General features: G+C 41.7%; 1 protein-coding gene across 1 annotated transcript in view; it reads right to left on the bottom strand.

The window, feature by feature from the left end:
- Nucleotides 1–25,846, bottom strand: part of MAPK1 (mitogen-activated protein kinase 1) — an 82,806-nt gene that overhangs the window by 6,649 nt on the left and 50,311 nt on the right. The window contains exons 4-8 of the mRNA XM_028528870.2: nt 22,003–22,119; nt 18,727–18,841; nt 16,186–16,317; nt 4,186–4,295; nt 1,951–2,076 (exon numbers count right to left, since the gene is read on the bottom strand). Of these exons, the coding sequence (XP_028384671.1) occupies nt 1,960–2,076; nt 4,186–4,295; nt 16,186–16,317; nt 18,727–18,841; nt 22,003–22,119 (591 nt within the window). The 3' untranslated portion in view covers nt 1,951–1,959. The remainder of the gene's footprint in view (nt 1–1,950; nt 2,077–4,185; nt 4,296–16,185; nt 16,318–18,726; nt 18,842–22,002; nt 22,120–25,846) is intronic.

The following is a 25,846-nucleotide window of genomic DNA, read 5'->3' as shown; positions in this document are numbered from 1 at the left end:
GATTGACTTTCTGTCAGCGAGTGACTGTGTAGATGGATACATGTAACAAATACTTGTTGAAGTATTTTGCCATATCTGTGAGCTGTGCAAACGTAAATGGATTCAGCTCTCACTAGACTCTGTTGTCCTCAGCCCCCTGCTAACTTCTTCCTTCTCATTCAGACTCTTCCCAAGGGCCAGTTTATTAGAGCACAACTGATGTCCTTAGGTAAACATGGGTTTCCTCAACCCTCAATGTGCTTCAAGTGTGTCTTTTAGGGTGTGTCCAGTGATAACACAGGCTAAGGGCCTAACAGTGCCAGCATCACTCCCCCTGGCCCCCAGCTGCTAGGTTCAGAAAATTTGGAGTCTTTCAGACCTTTCCTCCATTCTCCCGAATTCACTGCTTCTCCCCACACAGCCCATGAGTCTCCACACAGTCTGAGCCTAGTCATTTGGTCTGACTTGAGCTCATCTCCCACCCAACACTTACTGCTTTGGTGTCAGACTTCTGAAAGTACCATTTTCCACCTCCCAAACTAGTCGAGTCCATACCCGTTCTGTTCCCAGCCCTCTTACTCGGCAAGGCTCTCTGAGGTTGAGTTGGCCATGTCTGTTCTCAGCTCTTTTCTGCCCTTCCCTTGCTTGTCCTGTCCTTAATGACAAGGCTGGAAACCTGTCAACTGCACTGCTGGAATTCCTTGGTGGCTGGTCTCTGGGGAGATTCTGCCAATGAAGGCAATGAAAGGAAAAAAGCCATACTTCCTTCTCCTTTCTGCTCCTAATGATACATGGCTTCTGGGTTTTAGAAGCACTGGCTCGTCATGGTGGTTTCAGGCCCTCAAGATCCCTCAAGGCAGTGGTACTACAGGTTCCTGACCCCTCTCCAGTGACAGTGATGCTCCAGCAGATGCAGTGACAGCAGGTGCCTAGCACCTGCCTTGTGTGGTGATCCAAGCCCCTGGCTAACACCATTTTCCTTCTTGCTCCTTTCACTGAAGACCAGGGACAGCTCCCAGTAGTTACCAATCTGCAGGTCACCCACCCCACCTCCTTCTTTTTGCTCTTCAACCCTTCAAATGCCTTCTGACCAGTCCCATGCCCTCTATGTAAAACACCTCAAGTCTGGTTGGTGTGGTTCAGTGGATTGAGTGCCGGCCTGCAAACCAAAGGGTCACCGGATTGATTTCCAGTCAGGGCAGCACATGCCTGGGTTGCAGGCCAGGAGGCAACCACACACTGATGTTTCTTTCTTTCTCCCTCCTTTCCCGTCTCTCTAAAAATAAGTAAGTAAAATCTTAAAAAGTAAATAAACTCCTCAAGCAGCTTCTGCTTTCGAGCCTGGATGCTGCCCAACAGAGTCAACCGGAGACCGACCCTCAGCCTGAGCTATTGCCCCCCGCCCCCCCCCCCAGGCCTCGTCATATAACAGTGAAAATGACAGGGCATGAGAAAATGGAACAGAGACCCAGCTAAGAAACTCCCAGATGCGCACCTCTGCAGAATCCGCCGTTACATCATGTCACCAGCGTGGTGGCTTCCTATTCCAATATAAGCACAGCATCCCCAGGCCACCTGTCTGCACTCTGCACAAGATGCCACTGCCTGCCACAGGACACCTCCAGTCCCTCCATGCCAGCCTGTCTGTAGCATTTCCCCAGCAAATGTTCCAACTCTAGGTTGTAATTCTTTACTTCACCATTCTCTTCTACAGAATTCTAGCATAAGCTCTATTCACGTTCCTCTTCCATATATTCTCTAAAATCAAGATTTGCATTTAATTTTTTCCGAGAACTTGTTTTTTAAAAAAATCTACCAGTATCACTGTATTGTCCATCACATCTTACAATCTAACCTTAAGAAGCTTCCATGAAGGCCCATGGAAATCCTTCTTTCTTTTAAATAACTTTTAATTAATTTGTATCCTTTCACCTTTGCTAGCATTTATTATACAGTAAAAGCTACAGGTACCTGACAAATTTAAGATCTATATCCTGGCTGGAATCTAGCAGTCTCTTCAAAAATGAGTTCTTTGAGCTTCTCCTTAGGCAAGTCATCCAATTCCATGTCAAACTTGAATGGTGCCTCAGCGATGGGCTTTAGGAGAAAACAAAGTATTTAGTAGACAACAGTTGTTATGGTTAAGGAAATTGTTTATTGATTCTTAAAATGACCATGGCTTAGAAATTTATACAAGACTGATGTTCTAGAGACTGAGAACCACGGTAAGTAGGTACTTGTGCCCCAGACGCCCGATAGTGCACTTCCCATGAGTCCTTAATAAATGGACCAGGAGCAACTGAATGGAGTATTCATGTAACCTTGTCCCAGAATAACTGTCAAATCTTTTAAGGCACTGAAAGTCAAAAATCACAGAAACATGATATTGTAGGGGTGGTGGTGATGGTATATTTATATAATCAAAACCCATGCTAATCAGATAGATGCATTTGATTAAATGCATCACAGTATCTTTATATGTAGAAATATCATGGAACTGTTAAAAATGAAACTAAAAGAATGATGAATATCACAGTAAAATGCCCATGTTTGTGTTAAGCAGGATGAACCCTATTTTATTTTAAATTTAGATACAGAAATATAACACTGGGTGGCACAAACTCCAAAATTTTAATAATAATAATAACTGTAACAAAACTACAAAGTGATCTTCCTTGTATTTTTCCTGCAAGTTTTATTTTAGTGCTCTCTATAAATAACCAGAAAACTTTTTTTTCCCTCTCTGTGGCACTGAGTGACAGCCGCCAGTGGCACAGTCCCAGGGCAAGGATGCACCCAAGGGTTTTTCTTTCAGCACCAGCTACCAAACAGCCCCACTACCTGGGGAGGACCTGTGAACGTGCTATCAGAAAACTTTTTAAGTACAAATTTGAACTATTTATGTCAAAGAACCCCATACGTAATCACTTACAAAAAATGAAGTTAGTCAATATTATGTATATTTTGATTTTTAATTAACCTCTAATTCTACGCTACAGAACTAACCTAATGATGATACCAGTTGTTGATCACTGGATGTCTAGTAGTTATTCATTCATGTATTTCTCACACTGGACCATTAGGAGACAGAAATGTGGACTCCAAACTGTACTAAGCTTTGGCCTCTTGAAAAGGGCGAAAAGGATTCACGTCCCTTAGGGAAAATCAAATGGCTAGCCCTCCCCTAACGGATGACTCTGTGGGATCACACTAGGTGTCCTACCTACGCCATCCTTCTAGCCCTCCCAACCCCCCTGTGTATGGGGTAGCACCCCAGCTTGTGATTACAACACAGGGCCTTTGGAAGTCTCTAGCTCACAGGGCTAGCAAGGGCTCCAAAAGGTACACTCTCAGCTAGTTCCTTATTATTTACTATGTTGTAGGGATGTTTGCAAAATGCCTTAATTGTTTCTGGAGGGGATAAAGGTGGAAGGGGAACCTGATTAATACTTCCTCTTTTTGATTTCTTCTTTCTCTTTCATTTATCAGTGTTGGCTTTTATAGTTTTTTCCCCTCCTCTTCCATTTTCCTTTAGTTTTAATAAATTCCCTTTGGCGCTCTCTTTTTAAAATAGGAGTGTGAAGGCTTGTTTTCTGCACATATGAGCCTCCCCTAGAAACATCTCAACGTTGGTTCATAATTGCATTTTTCTCTGCTATCTTTAGCTGGATGTCCAGAATGCCCTGGAGGGCTGTCACACTGACCTCTAAACTCATCATTTCTTACCACAACAGGCTCTTGTGTCCCCATCTTCAGGGAGGCACACCAAACAGGAAGTCACCAAGCTACAGTGCGAACTGCCCAGGCTGACCTCCCAACCCTCTCACTCTGTGACACCCTCTCCCCAGGGCAGGCACTTCGGTTCAGGTGTTTTTTCCTGCCATAGATTATGACAATAGTCTTCAGTACTGAACCCCTCCCTTATCTGCGCTCCCCTTTATCCACCCGCCCCCCACCTCTGCTGCAGGGGGCCTGGAAGAAGTTTTCAAAAGTAAAAGAGCCTTAAGGGGAGGGGGAGAAGTTTCAAGCTGTCCTCACACAACTAGGCCTCCAGGCTGAGGATGTGGGTATAGTGGGAGGACCAGATAAGGCACCACACAGTACCTCTCAAAACAATTTAAGCATGACACCTGGGCCCCTCCGGATTGGGCTTGCTGCTGACTCAGATGTGTCCCTGCAGAAGCAGCTAGGAGGCCAGGCTCTTACCTCATCACTTGGGTCATAATACTGCTCCAGATACGGGTGGGCCAGTGCCTGTTCCACTTCAATCCTCTTGTGAGGGTTGAAGGTCAACATTTTGTCCAGTAAATCCAGAGCTACAAAGACGAAGATTTTGCAGTGGTGAGAAGCCAAAGGAATAAAAACTGAAATACTTTCCAATTCCTGTTTAAGTAAAATGACCCCCAAAACAGTTGAGCTAAGCATTGCCTTAGGGAGAATAGTCAGCACGCTAAGTGCCTATTATATTTCTGAGCTTCTTGAGTACGTGACCATCTGACAATTGCAGACCCAGACTCAGAAAGGTGACGTGATCAGCCAAGGACTGAAAGTAGAAGAAAAAAATTCAAACCCAAGTCTGCCTACTACACCCGGACTTTTCCCTAAATCACTACTCTGCTTTGTAGGTGTCAAAAGCAACAACGTTATGTATGTACTTCTTTTAAGTCAACTCCAAAGTGATTTCTGCAATGGTCAATTTATGTTTCAACATACAGAGAAGACCTCCAAGGTTATAGAAGAAAATAGTCACTTGTTCTCCTACTGAGAGTCACGTGTGAAGCACAGGCACCAGTCTACTCTGCAGCTTGGCATCTTTCTCCAGGGCCCCAAACTAAACGCATTCTCTTGACCGGACCATAGTCAGCAGCTGAACATTTCTTTCATGTTCAGAGCGTAGTAGGAAGCAAGTGTGCCAACAGGAATGAGACAAGGGGTGGGTGGCTAATGAACAGTTTATTCTGGTGGATTCCATACACAGTGTCCAGGGACCACTGCAAGCCATGAGGATAGCCAAAAGGGTGTGGCTAACTGTGGCTGGGACAAGGATTATAGGGAATGTGATAGAATACTTCCTGTATTTAGTATCAGGAGTAGACTTCAATGAGAAACACTCATTGTTCCGATAAACAGGTAGCAAAACGGAGCTTCTTTTTAAAATGTCTCCTTTTATTTAATGATGCTCAGACCAGTGGTTTCAATTTAAGCAGCAGGTCCTTGCTTTAAATCCTAAAAGGAGCCTCAAGACAGGGAGTGACAAAAAGTTACCCAAGCCTCTCTTAAGTCCAAGCTCACAGCCCTGAGACACCCCTGAAAAATCCAAGGGCCTCAAGGATCAAGACTGAAAATCCACTGCAAGCTTGAAAAAGAGTATATATATTTTCAGAAAACGCAGTGACAACAAAAAAAACCAGTGAGATGCATCAACTAATCAAACAGTGATAATTAGATTATCATCTGCATCCATGTGCAAATCAGCATATGCCAATGAGTTCTAAAAGTAGAATGGTAAAGGAAAATAATTTTACCTATTCAATTACTAAAAAATATTTTCAGCCCTGGCTGCTGTGGCTCAGTGGATTGAGTGCCAGCCTATGAACCAAAGGGTTGCTGGTTTGATTCCAAGTCAGGGCACATGCGTAGGCTGCAAGATGGGTATTTTGTTGGGGGTGTGCAAGAGGCAACCCATCAATGTTTCTCTCCTTTGTCCCTCCCTTCACATCTCTCTAAAAATAAAAAAAATAAAAAAAATATATATATGTATATATATATATATATTTCAATCCTTGTGAGCAGGAGGCCAACCTCAAGAGAGCAGGTGGAGGGCTGAGGAGGCACCTGACTACCAGAGTTCACTCTAAGGTGTGTGCGTGCACATGCATGCTTTTGCACGCTCACTTCTGACTCTGACTTGTTACTTCCCTTGTTGCATGTCACCCTTCTTGATCTTCAAGACAATTAAATAATGTTGTAAACCACATGTTGTACATAGTAAGAAGTTCCACATAATTTTTCTCATGTTCATAAAGTACACTTGAAGGTTTTTTTAAAGCATATAAAATGAATTTTTGCCTCTACCGATAATCTTTTGAACACACACAAGTGTACCTTAGGAAATTAGGCAACAACGACATTTTGCTCTACAGGCTAGAAGGCCTTTCAGAGCAGAGGGGGCTCTTGGGAATCTACATATTTTGGGCTTTGACTGAAACACTGTCTGGGCAGCAGCAGAAGAGGTGTTTATTCTTGCAGCTATGACATGGGGTCTTGGGCCCACAACCAGCTTCCATTTCTGAGAAGGCTCTATTGAGGGTCAGGACAGCGCAGCCCAATGGTCAAGAACTCAGGAATCTCTTGCTCAAATTTGAGTCCCATGGAATACCAGGCAGCTATGTAAACACAAGACACACCCTTTGCTGAATAAGTTTTATTTTTTAAAAATTTTAAAAAATCTTATTTATTTTTAGAGAGAGAAGGGAGGGAGGGAGACAGAGGGAGAGAGAGAAACATCAATGTGCGGTTACTGGGGGCTGTGGCCTGCAACCCATGCATGTGCCCCAACTGGGAATCGAACCTGCGATGCTTTGGTTTGCAGCCCGTGCTCAATCCACTGAGCTATGCCAGCCAGGGCTGCTGAGTAAGTTTTAGAGTATTCTCTGTAACACAGGTAATAAAATCTAACCTCATTCCTTCTCCCAATCACCCCTCCCCCAAAAGAGCTCATAGACATTTCCCTAAGCACTGTCCTGAGATTAGAAGTCATTTGCCCTTATGTCCAATTAAATACCATCTGTGTTAGGAAAAGTCCAGGTGGTCCTGGCCACAGTCCAATTCTAACAGCATTATTTGTAAATGGTGGTGTGGGGCGGGGGGGGGGGGGAGTATTTTCCCACTTGAAGGCACCTAGATAATTGCAGTTTAAGCATTTCTAAAACAGATCTGTAAATTTCTTTTCAATGTGTGGTTGCCTCTCTCACGCCCCCCACTGGGGATCTGGCCCACAACCCAGGCATGTGACCTAACTGGGAATTGAACTGGCAACCCTTTGGTCTGCTAGCCAGCACTCAATCCACTGAGCTACACCAACCAGGGCTGTTAGTTTCATTAAGTAGACTTCTAGGCCCTTAATCTTCCAGGTACAATTTCAAAAGATAACTCTTTTTTTGCTACTAGAAAAATAACTGAATCTCTAGCCTCCTTTTACTCCAAGAACCATTTCTGAATTATTCACGACTACAGAAGGGGAAAAGGACAGAAATGGGAAGCAGCTGGCAGGTGCCAATGCCAGTTAGAGTGCCCGGCCTCCCTTCTCCCATGCCACACAGCCATCCACTGGCACCACTCAGAGGGCATGAATCATGCTGCCTGTGCGTGTATGTCCTTGGATACAGGTTTTATTTCTCCTGAAAGACCTAAGTCCCTCCAAGGCTCACCATGATCTCTGACTCTCCCTGGTGCCCTCAGAACCCACACCTCTTTAACTTCAGTGGGTGCTTTAGTTAGCAACATAACCCCACCCTTCTGGCCCATCAGGCTTTTTTCTTCCCCTCATAGCCCAGACCCCATGGTGGGTCACCTGACTAGCTTTCTACTGCAAGGCTTTAGGTACATCTCACCTATTCTGCAAAACTGATTCTGGATCAAGGTTGCAATCTGCCACTTCCAGCTTCAACACAAGTTTCTTAATGGAGCCCAAGAAAAAGACCTAGCTGTGCAAACTGTGTCACCACCACTTTCTGAACACAGAAACCTACTCTTAAAAACTGTCAATATTCACCCCTGGCTGGCATATAGCTCAGTGGATTGAGTGTGGGCTGCAAACCAAAGCATCGCAGGTTCGATTCCCAGTCAGGGCACATGCCTAGGTTGCAGGTCAGGTCCCCAGTGGGGGCCACGTGAGAAGCAGCCACACACTGATGTTACTCTCTTTCTCCCTCCCTACCCCTCTCTAAAAAAATAAATAAAATCTTTCTATAAATAAATAAATGAGTGAATAAATTAGGCAAGGTGTGTCAGACTATTTAAAAAACCTGTTGATATTCAATTTCAAAAGGCAGCTATTTCATTAATTCAAACTGTGCCAATATGTCCCTTGAGAAGACCACAGCAGTCATATGTTGCAGGCATGCTCTATGTGCATTTCCCATTTTGTCATACAGAACATTAGTAAGACATATGTGAAGAATGGGGTTCAATAAAGTATTTATCACTGCTTCAATAAGGACATTCTTACTGGTTGTCCTTGGTTTTTAGCTGTGAGGGCAAGGCACTTCCACCACCTTGTCCTGTGTTGAGGGGTTGGCAGTCTTGCTCACCATTGCTTCTGCACCAAGAGTGCAGATGGCAGCACAGAGAAAAAGGTACAAAATGCCTTGGTGTTAGTATAGAAATAGTTTTATCCTCACAGACACCCTAAAAAGCCCAGGAGACCTCAGAGGTGTAAGGAGTACACAACTGAGAACTGTTGTGGCACAAAAATGCAGGGCTTTTTTAAAAACCTCATGAAGGCCACCAGCAGCTCTAGGAAATCCCTAGCAGCCTGTTCTCCATGCTAAGATGCTTCTCAACTCATATGGCTTAAATCATGGCATTCCTGCCTACTGGCTCTCATTACTCTCAGCAGATCTGACTGTGGGTGCTAATGAGGAAACCGAGATCCCCGGGAGTGACCCTCCTGGATGTCCCTCAACCCAGATTCACACACGTCCTTGCTGCAGAGAGGAGATCCTCTCGCTAATCAAAGCCAGTCCTCTGCGATATGTGGCCTTGTCACAACAAGTGCCCCTCACCTAAACCAGTCATTTCTGTCTCCACTTTCCATTTCAAACTTCTTACATACACTAATATTTTAACTGCTGCTATGTTGTCACCAATGACCTCTTAATTGGAAGTCTCTCTACTGCATGGAGACTACTGAACATGTCCTCTTGATTATAATGCCATCTTCTACTTCTGTGAAATATTTATTGTACTAGTTATTTTTTGTTCATTCTTTTTAGTCTTCAAGAGTTGCTATTCCACTGCCCACTGAAGGTTCATTTATCTAGTTTTTTATAGATCTCCTTATTCTATCCTCTCAACATTTTGCATGATTTCAAATGCCATGTGTTAAATAACTCTCAAATCTATCGTTAGCCTAGAACTCTCACCCAAGCTTCAAATTAATAACCCTCCATGGATAATTAAGAAGGATACAGCTTATGATTGAATTTACAACTTGTATATTTATAGGGACAGTTAACAGTCTAGAAGCTTTTCAAATGGTAGGTTATATGAGAAATGGAGAGACTTTCTATATAGACTCCATTGTTTTTAAATCTTAAAAAATAAACAAAAGGAGAAAGAACAGAATTCCTCAACATTTTTTCCATGCAGAATCCTTTGTCTCTTTTCATCTGTTGGTTTTGCTTGCCGGAGTCCACTGCCCTCTGACCACGTGGAGATGATGCACTTGCCATGGTGGGGCTCTCAAGCTTGACCACACTCCTTGGCTGTGCCGTGGGAATAATAACGCTGGCTTGGCCAGTCACCTGGTTGGGTTCCCTTGGCCACAATGACTAGGCTAGGATGAGTACAAAGAGGCAATGAGTACTAGCCCATACCTGGGCTGAAACGAGTAGGCAACCTGTCAGTGGAGCTGCTGGTGGCCATCCTGTGACCATAAGAAAGAGACAAACAGGAAAGAGCACCGAGGAAAGCAATCCTGAAAGTAAGAGTCCAAGTTCCAGTCGAAGTGACTGTTTCTAAGAATCCCAACACTACTGGGCTTGTCAGTTATGACAGCCAGTCAAGTCCTTCTTCAGGCCCAAGTCAGTGAGCAGCAGATTCTTGTTACGTGGAACTGAGAAGGGCTCAAATGGCTGACCCTCGAATCTATGTCACCACAGCTCCCTCAGCCCCATCATTCAATGGTAACCACTGCAAATCTTTTGACATGTGTAGAATTTTTCCATGTGTTTTCTTGTACACAACTGAGATCATAGCATATATTATAAATGCTGTAATATTTACCCAGTAAATACTGATCATTAGTGTTTTCCCATGCTATAAAACTTTTTACCAAAAATCACTGTGACTTTTTAAAAGAATTTTATTTATGTTTAGAGAGAGGGGAAGGGAAGGAGAAAGAGAGGGAGAGAAACATCAATGTGCAGTTGCCTCTCATGTGCCCCCTCAGTGGGGACCTGGCCCACAACCCAGGCTTGTGCCCTGACTGGGAATCGAAATGGTAACCCCTTGGTTCGCAGGCTAGCACTCAATCCACTAAGCCACACCAGTCAGGGCTCATTTCAGAATTTCTTTATTATGATTCTGTAAATTTCTTAATTGTGTAATTTCTATAATTGTGTTCTTGTCCTTGCTCATTTATTTATCCAATGAAGTCTTAAGATTTCTCTCTGCTCTTTATACTAATAATATTAATGATGGGTCTAACATTAATAACTGATAATTCACTTAACCCTCCCAAATTATCCTACATTGCGGGGGTAGGGGGATGCAATGTGTCCCAATTTGAGATGAAGAAATTGTGAACTAGAGGGGTTAATTAACTTTTCAAAAGTGTGAGACCAATTCTAGTGCACATAGCTTAACCACTATGCTGTGCTGCCTTCAAAATGACAGGACAGGGCTGCTTTAAAATCTTACTCAATTTAGAATATTTTATATCTGTTGTCCACACCTGAATTATCTAAGTTTTAAAACTTTTGAGTGATCACATCTACCATCTTTGTTTTGTTTTTAAACCTTATAGGAATATAGTCATTCTCCATGCAGAGATTAGAAAAATACTGAATGCTCTATAAATACTGTTAGTTTTTAATGGTATAATTTTTTAAAAAGTATTTAATCATTAATTCTTTTGGATTTATTTTTGATGTGAGTAATAATTTAAATTGATTTTCTTCCAAATACCTATTCAACTACCCCAGCACCATCTGTTGAATAATAATCATTCCTTCCTCCTCAAGACTTTGGAGAGAATCTTAAACTAGACTCCTTTGAAGAAAAATCTGTACTACTTACTACTTGTTCAAGGGACTCAACAATCAGAAATTCCCAACAAATGTGAAAAAATATTCATTCCCACTCTTAATTAAAGAAAAAATAAATTAAAACACCACTTCTCCCCCATTTGGTTGGCAGACCCAAAAGTTCAACACCCAGTCAGAATTGCTGGAACAAAAGACATGTGAAAGAATTGCCAAACTGTCCTCCAGAGAGATTCAACCAATTCACACTTCACCAGCTGTCTCTGAGAACATCCATTTCCCCACAACCTCGACCACAGTGGGTTACCAAACTTATTGATGCTTGCTACTATGATGAGTGGGGAAAAAAACAGAATTACTGACTTTTCAAAGTTCATACCTTATATAATGAATAAAAATGAGTACCATTCCGTATATTTAAGAGACATTTATACTTCCTTTTCTGTGAACTGTCATTAACCAAACTTAAATGCACTAATGTTTCAGCTTGAAAAGTTTTAATTTCTTGAGTTCTCTGAGGTCTCCCATTCATTTCCTTATGTCATTTTCATATAAATCCAGACTGTTAGTTCCCTGTAGGTAGGCTCTTAATCTGTCTTACTGCTGCTGTTTTATGTCCAAGGCTTAGAACCCTTGATGGCATAGAACAGACATTCAGATCTATTTACTAAACAAACAAGTGTATGTATGTAATAGTAAAAAACAAAACAAAAAAACTAGAAACCACCTGGAAGCAGATTAAACATGGCCACAAATTCTTTATAGCTCCTCTCATCAATGGGTGAATTTATTTCCCCAGTTCTTGAATCTAGGGTGAACTTGTGATTTGCTCTAATTAAGACAATGTGGCAGCCCTGGCTGGCATAGCTCAGTGGATTGAGCGTGGGTTGCGAACCAAAGCGTCTCAGGTCCAATTCCCAGTCAGGGCACGTGCCTGGGTTGCAGGCCATGGCCCCCAGCACCCGCACATTGATGTTTCTCTCTCTCTCTTTTTCTCCCTCCCTTCCCTCTCTAAAAGTAAATAAATAAAATCTTAAAAAAAAAAAAAAAAAAGACAATGTGGCAGAAGTGTCTGCTGTTCTGAGACCTGGCCTTGAGAGATCTTGTAGCTTCTGCTCCGGCTCCTTTGGAATATTTCTGCCATCATGAAAGGCCCAGGCTGCTCTAGTGTAGGATGAGAGGTGAATCAATTGCAAGACACTGTGAGGTTACCTTAGACCATGTAGCTTGAGGTGAGCACAGCAGACCCACCCAACTGCGCCCAGCCTAATGGTCTTATGAACAAATATGCAGTGGTCATCTTGAGGCCTTGAGTTATAGTGTGGAGTGGTATGTTATGCAGCAATAGATAACTGATGGAAAGTTCAATGTCCAATATGAGACTGGCTAAAGACATCATGGGTCATCCCTATTAGGAAACACTGTAGTCATTCTTTATAACTACAGAGTGGAAAGATGTCCAGGATATGTAAATGAAAAAGTTTCAGTCCTGTGAGATCTCAGATCTAGACCCACAAATGCCAGCGATAAAACAGTGACACAGGTTCTGTATCACACAACTCAGTGACACATGTACTATTACTAACCCTACTTTATAAATGGAAAAACCGAGTCCCAGAGAGGTTAGTCTGTTCAAAGTTCACATAGTTAAGTTGCTGAGCTATGGAATGAACCCAGGAGGTCTGCCTGCAAAGCCTGTGCTCCTAACACATGATGTTGTACCGCTCGCTCTAGCACCATCAATGCCATTTCTCCACTTTAATCTATTTACAGACCTTCCCTGCTTCATTGTATTCACCCAAAACCTACATTTCAAAATTAACTTTCTGGATTTTAGTGGTGTTAGTTATTATCTGGATAGAGCAGTCTCAAAGTTCATAATCTTAACATAAGGAAAGTAAACTTTAAAAAGCCTTACAAATAGTCTTATACAAAACTCATGACTAACTATAGAAAACAGTAAGAAAACCAACAGGAGGAAAGCCTGGAAGGTTTATCTATCATGAAGTCTTAATTATGCACTTTCGTTACATATATACCTTTTTAAAAAGGCAACTCAGGAAATAAGATTTAGTTAACATGTTTGGGACAATGTAATAGTCACATGCCGCACGATGACATTTTAGTCATCAAAGAACCACAGACGCAATGGTGGCATACCTTCCCTATACCCTAGCTGTCACTGCACCATCTAGGTTTGCATGTAAATACCCTTTATGATGTTTGCACAATGACAAGAAATCACTTAATGATACATCTCTCAGAATGTATCCTTGTCATTAATTGGGACATACTGTATACAAGTCATGTATCAGGAATATGCAGAATTATGTGAAGTTCTAAATTTTAAAATCCTACAATTTCTAACTAGTTAGAAGATGTGCACACATTGGTGCAGCAAAATGTTGCAGGTTATGTTGGGATTCTGGTAATTAAAGAGTATTTTTTATCCTCTTACCTATTCTTTCTAAACTTTCAAACTGTCTACCAAGATAATATACTACCTTTCTATCAGAGATTTTATTTTTTTTTAAAGATTTTATTTATTTATGTTTAGACAGAAGGGAAGGGAGGGAGAAAGAGAGGGAGAGAAACATCAATGTGTGGTTGCCTCTTGCAGGCCCCTAACTGGAGACCTGACCCGCAACCCAGGCATTTGCTCTGACTAGGAATCGAACCAGCGACCATTTGGTTTGTACTCCAGTGCTTAATCCACTGAGTCACATCAGCCAGGGCTATATCAGAGATTTTAAAGGATAGTTCCTTCTATATCTAAAAGAAATTCAATTTTAAACACAAAATGTTTCTGAACCTTAACTCAGTTTTAACACATGAAACAAATTCAACATCTAAGTACACAGTTGTTAAAATTTAAAAAATATAGCCCTGGCTGGCGTAGCTCAGTGGATTGAGCGCGGGCTGCGAACCAAAGTGTCGCAGGTTCAATTCCCAGCCAGGGTACATGCCTGGTTGCAGGCCATAGCCCCCAGCAACCACACATTGATGTTTCTCTCTCTCTTTCTGTCTCCCTCCCTTCCCTCTCTAAGAATAAATAAAATCTTTTTTTTAAAAAAGGCAGATCTATTAAAAAAAATTTTTTTAAAATATACATGTGCCCTGGCTGCTTGTGGCTCAGTTGGTTTAGCGTTGTCCTGCAAACTGAAAGGTCATCAGTTCAATTCCCATTCAGGGCACATACCTGGGTTTAAGGTTCTGTCCCCAGTCAGTGCATGTATGCAAAGCAGCCAAATGATGTTTCTCACATCAATGCTTCTCTCCCTCCCTCTCTTTCTCCCTCCCTTTCCTTCTCTAAAAAAATAAAAAATCAGCCCTGGCTGGAGTAGCTCAGTGGATTGAGCGCGGGCTGCGAATCAAAGCATTGCAGGTTCGATTCCCAGTCAGGGCACATGCCTGGGTTGCAGGCCACGGCCCCCAGCAACCACACACTGATGTTTCTCTCTCTCTCTCTCTCTCTCTCTCTTTCGCTCTCTCTTTCTCCCTCCCTTTCCCCTCTAAAAACAAACAAACAAACAAACAAAGTCTAAAAAAAAGAATTTAGGTTAATTAAAAAATAAAATAAAAATAAAATGTTCTATTTCTAAATACTGAAAATATTTTTTAAAAAATACACGTACATAAAATAACAAAAATTAGAAAAAGCTACTTTCAACAGAAGACTGGATGAAAATATTGTAAAGTCATTAAAGATTAACTAGACGTATGTACCGACATGGAAAAATACTCAAGACAATTCCATTAACAATGACCTCTAGGAATAATTACTTAGGTAAAAAGACGCATACGTATGGAGATAAAGAAAAATATGGAACGACAAGCACAAAGTGCTAGCAAGCCCCTCCCTCCCTCCCTCTCGCTCTGGTTCCGTATTGTTTCTTTCTTTCCACTTTTAAGAACCATGGCCAAGACATTAGGCCTACCTAGATAATCCAGTATAATCTCCCTATCTTAAAGCCAGCTGAATTTAGCACCCTTAATTCTCCTTTGGTAGGTAGTCTAACATATTTGAAACCTGGGAATTAGGATGCAGACAACAACTTTGGGGGTGGGGTTATTATTCTGCCTACTACAGCTTTATATAATAGTATGAAGCTAAAAAAACTGCTACTTAATATATTTAACAAATACATGTTAAATAAGAATAAAGTATAATACAATTATTAAACAAAGTTAACTTAAAAATATCAAAGAATAAAATCTAATGTATTACTTTTTCTTTTTAAGAGAGAGGGAAAGGGAGGGAAAGAGAAACATCGATGCATGTGCCCCAAATGGGACTGAACCCACAACGCAGGCGTGTGTCCTGACTGGGAATCAAACTCGCAGCCTTCCAGTTTTCAGACAACTCCAATCAACTGAGCCACACTGGCCAGGGCTAATATATTGCTTTTTTTCTTTTATAACCATGCTCTTGGAAGCCTATCTAAGAAATCATCATGTAACCTAAGGTCTTGGAAGATTGTCCTGTTTTCTTCACAAAGCTTAATAGTTTCAGTAGGTTTTTATTCCTTTTCTCCTTTTTGCATATAGATGTCTAATTATTCCAGTACCATTTATTGAAGACACTGATACGAACAACAATACAGATAAATCTCAAGTGGAAGAATCTAGATATAAAAGGATACATTCTGTATAACTGAATTTGTTATATTCTATAAAAGACAAAACTACAGGGACAGAAATGAGATCAGAAACTGCCAAGGACTAGGCGAGGGAGCTGAGTACAAAAGGGCACAAGGCAACGTTTGGGGTTCAAGGAACTACTTCATTATCTTGATAGTGGTGGTGGTAACATTATTGTATATGTTTGTCAAAATTCAACGAATTGCACAATTAAAAAGCATTAATTTTACTCTACATAAATTATTCTTCAATAAACCTGACTATAGAAATTATTAAAACGATAAGATGAAAAAAGAATAATTTGTTTTGCAGTATCCTAGACTTTCTAAGCCCTAAAATAGTGAATGTAATCCACGTTACAAAGTAGCAAAGAAACTGTAAGGCAGAAAACTAGACAGTCACTCTGAGATTCTTACCCTATTGCCACTGCTCCTAAATAAAAGAGAGCAATAAACAGTCATTATAGAATAGCCACAGGCTAACTTTTCAAACTACTGACTTAATGATTTAACAAGTAAAACAAACATACAAACAGGAAGCTAAGCTTAAGAAAAATAATCAACAAAATAATGTTTACCTTTGGAGTCAGCATTTGGGAACAGCCTGTTCCATGGCACCTTATTTTTGTGTGGGAGAGAAAGCAAATAGTTTCTAGCTTTTAAATTGATTATGCAGTTCAGGTCTTCCTGTGATGGGGATCCAAGAATACCTATCAGATAAAATAATTAGCTGTTAAATATCAAGACCAAAGTAAATTGACCACACCCCATCAGCGGAATGGAGAATGGACCTTGATAATTAATGTCTTCTCACACCACCTCCCAATGCTTACTTTTCTTAATAATTTTTTGAAGTATATCTTATCGATTATGCTATTACAGTTGTCCCATTTGTTTTCTTCTTTATTCCCCTCCACCCTGTACCACCCCTCTCCCACCAGCATTCCCCGACCTTAGATGACGTCCAAGTGTCCCTGATTGTACATGTAAGTTCTTTGGCTTCTCCATTTCCTATACTATTCTTAACCTCCCTGACTATTTTGTACCTATTTATACTTCTTATTCCCTGCACCTTTTCCCCCATTCTCCCACCTCCCCATCCCCACTGATAACCCTCCTTATGATCTCCATTTCTGTGATTCTGTTCCTGTTCTAGTTGTTTGCTTAGCATTTTTTTTCTTTTAAGGTTCAGGTGTTGACAGTTTTGAGTGTGCTGTCATTTTACTTCTCATATTTTTTATTTATGTTCTTATTTAAGCCCCTTTAACTTTTCATATAATAAGAGCTTGGTGATGATGAACTCCTGTAACTTGATCTTATCTTGGAAGTACTTATCTCTCCTCCAAATCTAAACGATAGTATTGTTGGATAGAGTAATCTTGGATGTAGGTCCTTGCTTTTCATGACTTTGAATACTTCTTGCCAGCCCCTTCTTGTCTACAAGGTTTCTTTTGAGCTGATAGTCTTATGGGAACTCCTTTGTAGGCATCTGTCTCCTTTTCTCTTACTGCTTTTAAGATTCTCTCCTTATCTTTAATCTTGAGTAATATAATTAGAATATGCCTCGGTGTGTGCTTCCTTGGGTCTAACTTCTTTGGGACTCTCTGAGCTTCCTGGACTTCCTGGGAGTCTATTACCTTTGACAGACTGGGAAAGTTCCCTTCATTATTTTTTCAAGTAAGTTCATTTGTTGCTCTTCCTCTTCTCCTTCTGGTACCCCTATGATTCAGATGCTGGAACATTTAAAGTTGTCCCAGAAGTTCTTCAGCCTCTCCTCATTTTCTTGAATTCTTGTTTCTTCATTCTGTTCTGGTTGAATGTTTCTTTCTTCCTTCTGCTCCAAATCATTGACTTGAGTCCCAGTTTCCTTCCCTTCACTGTTGGTTCCTATATTTCACTTTGCATAGCCTCTACCTTTTCTGTGAGCATCTTGATTATCAGTGTTTTGAACTCTGCATGTGATAGGATGGCTATCTCTCCATTGCTTAGTTCTATTTTCAGAGTTTTGGTCTGTTCTTTCATTTGGGCTGTATTTCTTTGTCTTGTTGCACCTGTTACATTGTAAGGGGCGAAGCCTTAAGTATGTCCCAGGGCAAGGCAACCCACCTCACTGTGTTGTGGCACTATATGTGGGAGAGGGGTCAGAGAGGGAACAATGCCCATTGCTTGGCTCTTGGCTGGCCTTTAGTTACTTCCCCTGCTCCCCACAAGCAGATTGGGCCCTTCTGGTGCTGATTCCTGGGTGGGTGCGTTTGTGCACATTCTAGGACCTTGTGGGTCTCTCCAGTGAACTCTCCTGTGAGTCTGGGAGTTTCTCCCACTGCTACAACCCCCAGAGGTTTTTACAGCCAGAGATTTTGAGACTTTCCCCCGCATTGGAATCCTGGGTTGCACAGTCTGTCTTGCTCCCCAGTTGTTCCTCCTAGTTAATCCACGTGCAAATGTGGGACCACCTGGTTCACCAGCAGCCACCTTATGCCCCCACAAACCCCCCACCCTCTTGCCGCCACCTTGGCATGCATCCTCTCTGCCCAGCTGCTGGTCTCTGCCACTCCTACCAGTCTGAATGAATCTTTCTTCTTTAACTCCTTGGTTGTTGGACTTCCATACAGTTTGATTTTCTGGCAGGTCTGGTTATTTTTTGTTTTTAAATTTGTTGTTGTCCTTCTTTTGGTTGTGCGAGGAGGCAAAGTGTAACTACCTGCGCTTCCATCTTGGCCAGAAGTCTTACTAACAAATTTTTACAAGGGTCCTTAACGTTTATTATTTTTAATCCCTACCTGAGGACATTTTTTCATTGTTTTTTTAGAGTGAGAAGAAAGGAGAGAGAAACATCAATTGTTTGCCTCCCATATGTGCCCAGACCAGGGATCGTGCACACCTGGACCAGGGATTGAACCTGCAACCCTTTGGTTATGGGATGATGATCCAACCCACTGAGCAACACCCGCCAGAGGAGCAAGGGTCCGTAACATTTTCAATCAAGGAAGGGTTAAAAACTCATGTCTGTCATAGGTTAAAGAGTTGTAAGAACTTTTAATTTAATGAAATGACTTTGATGTAAACTGTGGGTAGATGAACTGGGTAAATCTAGCCCCTATTGTGCCCAGGAACCTTACCCAGAATGTGGTTCAGCTGGTCGAGATAATGCTTCCCCGGAAAGATGGGCCTGTTGGATAGCATCTCTGCCAGAATGCAGCCTACAGACCAAATATCAATGGACTTGGTATAGCCCTGCAGCAGAAAGCAAGAAAAAACAGAGAATGGTATCTGGTGTTATGTGACACAATAAGATCTTCCTATGTGACAGGCACATGACTATCAGGAGTTTTAGCTTCTCCTTCGGTTCTATAATTCATAAATAATTGAAAAAAGATGGAGAAACAAATAATAATTTGGCTTTCTTAAAAGATGCTGAACTAAAACTAATTAATTTTATTTCTCTTCAAACTTGATTAGCATTATTAAATCAAAATTTCCAAAGTCCACCTCACTTCTTCCCCCCCCCCCCCCAAACAATTTGAGAGAAAGACTTAGAATCCTTATGCACTGAAGCTGGAAACAAGAAAAAGCAGTAACACTTATTGCTTTGTGGCCTATTCACTCATTTTAGAAACCTGGAAACCAACTCAAAAGAAGACGCACTGTTCCACTTCCAATATATTTTTAACCATTTTGCAAATCATTTTCAAAAAAGTAAAGCTGAAAACTCTTGATCTTTCTCTCTCTCAAAAAAAGTGTGCTCTCTGGTTCCATCGTATTTTACCAACTCCTATTTCTTGTATTCTTTTTCTATTAATTTTTCTTTTTAAGAAATTCTATGAAAAGACAAGGAAGAATGATCTAAATCATACAAAAGTGCAAAAAAAACTGAATTTTACAGAAAATGCTAGATATAGTGATAAATGGAAGAAGAAATATGAAAAGAATTTTGCTAAATGGTAAAGTTTAGGGAAACAGAGCAACATTTTTGGGGGGGAAAATCAAAGAATTAATGATGAGAACTACAGCTATGATAAAATGGGGTTGAATTTCAAGATAATTCTTTCCGAAATTCTTGTAAACCAAAATAACTTTCGCTTTGGGCCAAAACAATATAAAGAGAAACATCTAAAACACAAAAAAATAACTAACTAAAAGGGACCAGGGCTCCCTGGAGAAATGGCCACTCTCAGTCTGGGGGCAGGGAAAGTAGTATAACCTACACCCGGAGCATCCAGTGCCACAGAACAAGCACAGTGGGGACATGTCGAAATGGCTCCCACTGAAAAATCTGAGGTAGTCTGAGCATCGAAATACAGAATGGTAGATATGGATTATAAGCCACAGAATAAAATAACCATGAATTAATAAATGGAGAGAACTAAAATAGAGCAAGAATGATAGTTATGAAATAGTCAATGGATAGTAAAACTAGTGGCTGAAAGTTTGATGAAGATAACATATAGTCTTAAAGAATTTCCTCACAAATTTCTATTAATTATTCACTTATTAACGACTATAGTTAAAGTAATTAACCATAAAAATGGTGGAGACCTGAAGGACACCATCGTAAGTAGAAGTAACATTCTCAGGCTGCAAATAGAAAATAATTTCACTATAGCTGACTCTGCAAGGAGAAGAGAAACCTAGCCAGGCACCCTGCAGAACAGAAGCCACCCTCCCTGGCTACTGCCACCTAGATGGTGATTGAGAGGTGAGGACAGTGGAGGCATCTCGAGTTGGGGTGGAGGCTGTAAGACCATGAAGCTATCAGTACAGAAAGCATACTGACAGCTCTCCTTTATAACCAGCAGGCACCAAACACCAGCAGTGCGTGGAATGGCTGTCACATGGCCACTCCAAAGAGAGCACCTGGTATGTGGGATTATTTGTAATACAAAATTATAAGAGAATCAACATAGTTTTTTCTTCTTTAAAACATGTTATATCAAATCCTTCTTTATAATTCAATTTAATGAAATTTTACTTTTAAAACTGAAATGAATAAATGTATGATATCAAGAATAACAAACTGCTTTAAACAAATTCCATTTCCTCACAAAAGCAATGTAATGTTCACCCCAAACTCTTCTATTATATTACTTATAATGGATGGAAGAAGAGAATACAATTTATGGCCCCTGGATCTGAGACACGAGGTTCAACGTCTATTATTTTTATTGCTTTTCTTCATGATTCTCTCTTTTAAAAAATTACTTTTAGAGAGGGGAAGAGAGGAAGAAAGAAAGGGGGGGAACATCACTGTATGGTTGCCTCTTGCACACCCCCTTCCAGGGACCTGGCCTGCAAATTAGGCATGCTCCCTAGGCTGGGAATCGAACCAGTGACCCCTGGGCTCACAGGCCAACACTCAGTCCATTGAGCCACACCAGCCAGGGCTCTTTCTTAAAATATAACCTTTATTATCTTTTTTCTCATTACCATTTAGCTCCCTTATACTCCCTTCCCCAAGCAATCACCACAATGTTGTACATGCTTTTCTTATTTCTTAATGTTATATTATGGTAAATAAAATTAAGTTCAAGAATCTCATAATTTTGAGATATTAGATACAGGAAACATGTCAGGCCTACTTAAGTTTCCAAGTTTGACACCTTATACTATTCGCAAATTATATATTAAAAATACTGAACCTCAACCTCCAGAGAAGCCCTTAATACCTGCCACTTATTTCATAAGCATAACAAAAATATCACACTTCACCTTTTCTTGCTCTTATATATTTATTCAATTATTTCATCTGGCTAAGACTGAAACCTCACTGAAAGAGTTTGCAAACTAGATGCACTCTTCACCGCCACGTGCTGATCAGACGAACACGTCATACGGAAGTAAGATTATCATATAATTTTGGAACAATCCATAGCATTTCTATTCTTTCCATACCTACGTTGTCTCCAAATTATAATTTTGCTGGAGACATTCTTATCATCATATAAATCTGACTTTTACAGAAGAGTCCCAGTCCGTGTTCACAGGAAGACACATTATTGGATAACCTCTGTTACAGATTAACACCAACTCAGCCTGCACCTAGCAGTGGCAGCAGCAGGTGTAAAAGTTGCCACAGGTAAAACCTCAGCAGAGGTGGCCAAGGACAAAGACCATTTATTGTAACTGTGACCAGAGAGAGAGAGAGAGAGAGAGAGAGAGAGAGACATGCCCTCCAATGCTGTAACATGTCAGCACTACTCCAGCGGAGGTGCAGAGGCCAAAACCCAGGGCCCAGAGCTCAAAGCTGAACAGGAAATTATGACAGCACCTTGGTTCTGGCCAAATGGGCCATACTACACCCAGATGGAAGCAGGCTTACTGACAGGGAAGCCAACTGTGACACATGTCTGAGGGTCTTTTGCTTTCTCATTTTCTTTTTATGTAAACTTGCTCCTTACCTTGGAATTCAACATAATTTCTGGAGCCCTGTACCAACGGGTGGCTACATACTCCGTCAGGAACCCTGTGTGATCATGGTCTGGATCTGCGACACGGGCCAAGCCAAAATCACATATCTAAAGGAAGAAAAAACAAAAATGTATGTCTTAGAGATTCCACCAATTTAATATCAAAACATCATAAGAATAAAAAACACAAGACATCTAGTCAAGATGGCAGCATAGGCAGACATGGTTGCCTCTTTGCACAACCAAATCAAAATTACAACTAAAATATACATCAATCATCATTCAGAACCATCAGAAACTAAGTTGAGTAGAAGTCTGGCAACTACAGAATTAAAGAAACCACATCCGTACGAACCGGTAGGAGGGGCACAGACGGGAACTGGCTGGTCCCACACACGTGTGGTCAATAAAAACGTTCAGGCGCTATCTCAGGAGTGAGGAGTCCCAGACCCACACAAGACCCCGAGCCAAAATTCCAGTGCCAGGAAGATCAGTCCATACAACTTCTGGCTACAAGAGCCAGAAGGGATTAAGTTGGTAGAAGAAACTGTTGGAGCCCCAAGCAGTTCCCTTAAAGAATCCACACTTAGACTCACCCAGACTCACTTCCTCTGAGCTCCAACACAGGGGTAGCAGCTTGAAAGGCACCAGTGGTATACAGGGAGGGACCGAAGTGTCTGGCATCAAGGCAAGCAGAGGCCACTGTCACTTTTCTTAACCATCCCCCACAGAGCCAGCAAGTTGGTGCCCTATCTGAGACTGTCAATGTAGCTAATACAGACACGCCTTGGAGATCCTCCAGATCCTCCGAGATGGGACTCTGCCGTACCCAATTTAGGGCCCACCCAAGCTGCTTTTCCATATGAATGGCTGGTCATGGCTCATGCTTCACAACTTCCTCAATGCTATCAAACAAGCAACAGCTGGCCTCAGTGAGCCGCTGCAGTGGCGGCAGCAGCCAGCCTAGGTTCACAGCTTGGCTTTGCCTGGGAATCTACAAGCCCAGCACAAGCAGCAGTCATTTCAGATTGCTTTAGGCAGGATGCCCTGGGCAAAACACAGGTGGGGGCTGATCTTGGTCTGCACCACCTGGGAAACCCCAGAGCCAGCGCACCCAGTGGACAGCTACAGACCATGTCAGAGCACCACCACCTTGCCCCTGCATAGCTGATCTTCCACTGAGGGCAGAGGTTGGTGGTATTTGGCTACACCCAATCATTGCAGTAGACTGGCCTGGCTAAATCCCTTCCATTCATCTGCCAACGGCAACCAAAGCTTGACTGTAAGAGGAGGGTGTACTTAGTTCAAAAGGCGGCATCTCGAGTACCCAGCTTGGGTGATAAGGGAGGCTGTGCCACTGGACCCTATAGGACACCTATTAACATTAGGCCACATCACCAAGGCACAGTCAAAGCATCTCTACCTAATACATAGAAACACAGGGAGGCTGCCAAATGAGGGGACACAGAAACATGGCCCAAATGAAAGGACAGATCAAAACTCCAGAAAAAAAGCTAAACGAAATGGAAACAATCTATTAGATTAAGAGTTCAAATCACTGGTTTCAAGGATGCTCAAGGAACTTAGTGAGGACCTTGGCAGCATAAATAAGATCCAGTCAGAAATGAAGGATACAGAGACTTCCGACCAAGATGGAGGCATAGGTAGACACACACTGCCTCTTCGCACAACCAAAAGAAGAACAGCAGCAATTTAAAAACAAAAAACAACCAGAACCAACAGAAAATAAAACTTTATGGAAGTCTGACAACCAAGGAGTTAAAGAAAACACATTCATCCAGACCGGTAGGAGGGGTGGAGACCGGCAGCCAGACAGCCAGGCAGAGAGGACTTCAGGCAAGGCAGCAGTGAGTGGACTTGCCCAGGTGGCAGCTTGCAGACTGGGCGGTCCCACATTCAAATGCTGATAACCAGGAGAACCTGGGGAGCTGACCGACTGCACAACCCAGGGCCCCAGCGTGGAGAAATAAAGCCTCAAATCACTGATTGAAAACACCTGTGGGGGTTGAGGTACCGGGAGAAACTCCCAACCTCACAGGACAATTCATTGGAGAGACCCATGGGGTCCTAGAACGTATACAAGTGCACCCACTCAGGAATCAGCGCCACAAGGGTCCACTTTGCCTGAGGATAGCAGGGGAAGTGACTGAAAATAAAGCACAGAGCGGAGCAAGCACCACTGTTCTCTCTCGGACCGCCCCCCCACAGCGTCACAACCCAGCCACTGGGTTGCCCTGCCCTGGTGAACACCTGAGGCTCTGCTTCTCACTACGTAACAGGCACACCGATGCAGGAAAAAAAAAAAAAAAGCCCAAATGAAAGAACAGAGCAGAGCTTCAGAACAAATACAACTAAGCGACGAAGAGGTTGCCAATCTATCAGATGCACAGTTCAAAACACTGGTAATCAGGATGCTCACAAAACTGGTTGAATTTGGTCACAAATCAGATGAAAAAAATGAAGGCTGCACTAAGTGAAATAAAGGAAAATGTACAGGGAACCAATAGTGATGGGAAGGAAACTGGAACTCAAATCAACAATGTGGACCAGAAGGAAGAAAAAAACATCCAACCAGAAAAGAATGAAAAAACAAGAACTCAAAAAAAATGAGGAGAGGCTTAGGAACCTCCAGGACATCTTTAAACATTCCAGCATCTGAATTATAGGGGTACCAGAAGGAGAAGAGGAAGAGCAACAAGTGGAAAACTTACTTGAACAAATAATAAAGGAGAACTTCCCCAATCTGGCAAAGGAAATAGACTTCCAGGAAGCTCAGCGAGTCCCAAAGAAGTTGGACCCAAGGAAGAACACATCAAGGCACATAATTACATTAGCCAAGATTAAAATGAAGGAGAAAATCCTAGAAGCAGCAAGAGATAAGGAGACAGTTATCTACAAAGGCGTTCCCATCAAACTGTCAGCTGATTTCTCCAAAGAGACCTTACAGGCAAGAAGGGGCTGGAAAGAAGTATTCCAAGTCATGAAAGGCCAGATAAAGTGCTTCTCAGATAGGTCAAGTTAAAAGAGTTCATCATCACCAAGCCATTATTATATGAAATGTTAAAGGGACTTACCTAAGAAAAAGAAAATAAAAAACATGTACAGTAAAATGAAAGCAAACTCAATTATTAACAACCACACCTAAAACAAAAACAAAAGCAAACTAAGCAAACAACTAGAACAGGAACAGAAATGGAAATCACATGGAGGGTTATCAACAGGAGAGTGGGAGGAGGAGAGAGGGGGAAAAGGTACAGAGAATAAGTAGCATAGATGGTAGGTAGAAAATAGACAGGGGGAGGGTAAGCATAGTATAGGAAATGTAGAAGCCAAAGAACTTATATATACAACCCATGGACATAAACTAAAGGGGGGGAATGTGGGAGACATTCCCATAAGAACAGGGGAGTTCCCATAAGACTGTCAGCTGATTTCGCAAAAAAAACTTTGTAGGCTAGAAGGGATAGGCAAGAAATATTCAAAGTCATAAAAGCAGCCAAGATTGCTCTACCAAGAAAAGCTATCATTTAGAATCAAAGGGCAGATAAAGAGCTTCCCAGACAAGAAAAAACTAAAAGGTTCACCATCACCAAACCATTATATGAAATGTTAAAAGGGACTTATTTAAGAAAAAGAAGATCGAAACTAGGAGCAATATTATGCAAAAACACATATCAACAACTGAATCTAGAAAGCGAACTAAGCAAACAATAAGAGACAGAATCATGGATACAAAGAGCGTTTTGATGGCTGCCAGATGGAGGGACATATGAGGGAATGGATGAAGGGGTGAGGGGATCAGGAAGTACAAATA

Source organism: Phyllostomus discolor, chromosome 13 (assembly GCF_004126475.2).
Source record: "Phyllostomus discolor isolate MPI-MPIP mPhyDis1 chromosome 13, mPhyDis1.pri.v3, whole genome shotgun sequence".
NCBI lineage: Eukaryota > Metazoa > Chordata > Mammalia > Chiroptera > Phyllostomidae > Phyllostomus > Phyllostomus discolor.
The sequence above is the reverse complement of the archived record's forward strand: the minus strand, read 5'-3'. Positions and strand labels throughout refer to the sequence as shown.